The sequence below is a fragment of the Etheostoma spectabile genome, chromosome 18 (assembly GCF_008692095.1).
Source record: "Etheostoma spectabile isolate EspeVRDwgs_2016 chromosome 18, UIUC_Espe_1.0, whole genome shotgun sequence".
In the NCBI taxonomy this organism is placed as follows: Eukaryota; Metazoa; Chordata; class Actinopteri; order Perciformes; family Percidae; genus Etheostoma; species Etheostoma spectabile.
In genome coordinates this window covers 25,131,333-25,133,400 of record NC_045750.1, presented here as the reverse complement: position 1 = coordinate 25,133,400, position 2,068 = coordinate 25,131,333, and the positions used below count along the sequence as shown (strand labels likewise).

At 37.8% G+C, this 2,068-nt stretch overlaps 1 protein-coding gene and 1 long non-coding RNA gene across 5 annotated transcripts in view; one reads left to right on the top strand and one right to left on the bottom strand.

Moving 5' to 3' along the window:
* The window catches only part of LOC116706248 (mitogen-activated protein kinase-binding protein 1), a 43,962-nt gene that overhangs the window by 1,996 nt on the left and 39,898 nt on the right, over nucleotides 1-2,068 (top strand). For all 4 annotated transcript variants that reach the window (XM_032542971.1, XM_032542970.1, XM_032542968.1 and 1 more), the window contains exons 3-4: nucleotides 1,657-1,719; nucleotides 1,840-1,897. In XM_032542971.1, coding sequence (XP_032398862.1) covers nucleotides 1,657-1,719; nucleotides 1,840-1,897 — 121 coding nt within the window. The remainder of the gene's footprint in view (nucleotides 1-1,656; nucleotides 1,720-1,839; nucleotides 1,898-2,068) is intronic.
* Nucleotides 1-2,068, bottom strand: part of LOC116706257 (uncharacterized) — a 22,182-nt gene that overhangs the window by 17,407 nt on the left and 2,707 nt on the right. The gene's annotated exons all lie outside the window — the stretch shown is intronic.

Sequence of the window (2,068 nt, the reverse complement as noted above, 5' to 3'; positions counted from 1 at the left end):
TGTGTGTGTGTGTGTGTGTATGTGTGTTTCTGACATTGCGTAGCCTCCCACAGTCTGGCAATCCACCTCTAGCCTCAGTGCTTGGTGGCTAAATCTGAACAAGCTGTTCCCAGTTAACAATGTTTGGTTTCCAGAACGTTCTGGGAACTTTCGTTATTAGTTGCGGGAACGTTCCCTGTAGGTTTGATTTGGTTGTGTTTTAGTTGATCAGAAAGTTTCTGGGAACGTTAGTTTTTGGTTACATCGAACGTTCTCAGAACGTTCCCCCAACGTTGCAACCTTTAGAGAACGTTCCCTTAATGTTCCCCTAATGCTGCAACCTTTAGATAACGTTCCCCTAACGTTGCAACCTTTAGAGAACGTTCACCTAACGTTATCCTAACGTTGCAACTTTAAGAGAACGTTCCCCTAACGTTGCAACCTTTAGATAACGTTCCCCTAACGTTATCCTAGCGCTGCAACCTTTAGAGAAGGTTCCCCTAACATTCTTTTTACATTCCCCTAACCTTTAAAAAACTTAAACAACCATGATACCAATTGTATTACTACCTTGAACTGTGCATTAGCAGGAATTAATGAACAGGCAAACTTGATGGGATTCAAAACTTTGATGTAAAGAATTACAAAAAAATATATATACAAGAATCAGAATCAGTTTTTTTGGCAATATAGACACCAAATAGTGCATGGAGTGAATGGAGTTTCCTGGTCCTGTTTAAGACCTGATGCTCTCAAACAGGTTATGAAGAGGAAGTTTTATTAGCAGGAAACAATGTGGGTATGGCTGGGTTATTTGAATATGGAAAATAATTACAATAAAGTGGATGATTCTCAGGGGGTAGGCAAAATAACATACACTTTGTGAAGCAAGACAGGACTTTTACTTTGAAGCATTCAAATCCAGTGCTAACACTAGCTAACGTTACAGAAATGTGGCCTAATGTAACGTTTAGGACCAATGTTTATTTCCTCCTTTCTATCCAGTTTGTATGTGATATTTTGTCCTTTTTTTTTAGAATATTCTCCTCAAAAGATTACTTCAATATTTGGAAAAATACACTTGACTGAACTTCTCTCATGTCTGTGTAGTGACGTTAAATTTGAGCGCCAGAAGCTTAGCTAGCTAGCTAGCTAGCTAAGCAAATCAGCTATCTTAATGTTAGCTTAGACTACTAAACTGACTGCTAGATTGTGAACAGGGTAAACAGTTAGCATTTTTGTTCAAAAGTAAAAAAGACTCCCTCTACCATCACCACAAAAGCTCACAATTTAACACGTTACATTTCTTTTGGATTATTGTGTTACGTGAATTTTGCTATCTTTTGCCAGACCCAGTTTTCCTCCTCCAGTCTTCATGCTAGTCTACATTAAGCTAACCGGTGCTGTAGTGTGTAGTGGTGTGTGAAACTTCTTGTTGCTGCTAACTTAAGGCAAAATAATATATATATCTCCAAAAATGTTTAACTATTACCTTAAAATATTAAATAATTTAACAGTTTTTCACTGATGCACCTGAAATGTGGTTGCACACAGTTCGGTGTCTTGTAGGTTTCCCATGCTACTTTATCAAAACACGAGTTTCTGCTTTAAGTGAAATGCATTATTGTATTAGCTCGCTATATCATGGTGAATTATGATTATATTTTCCTTGTGTAGGTGTGTGGTAGTTTTGCTGAATCCCAAAAAGAACAGACAGCACCACATTATCAACACATCAAGGTGAGTTGAACTCATTTACAATGTGCATTTAACTTTAAGCAGGAGAGCAATACATTGTCAAAACACTCTAACCATGAGTCACAATGAGCTGTCTTTCTCTGTCTCTCTCACTTTTCACAGAAAGACAATCACAGCTCTGTGCTTTTCCCCTGATGGCAAGTACTTGGTTACAGGAGAGGTGAGTCTTACTGTCCATCTTACATATTCTTTGCTAAGGGTGATTGTCGCTGCCCATGTAAGCCCAGTGCAGATTTGAGTTGCGCATGCTCAAATTTAAATGGTTTACGACATAATTGTGAAATTGTGAAATCTATGAAATATCAAACTTTTCTCATTACAAACAATAACA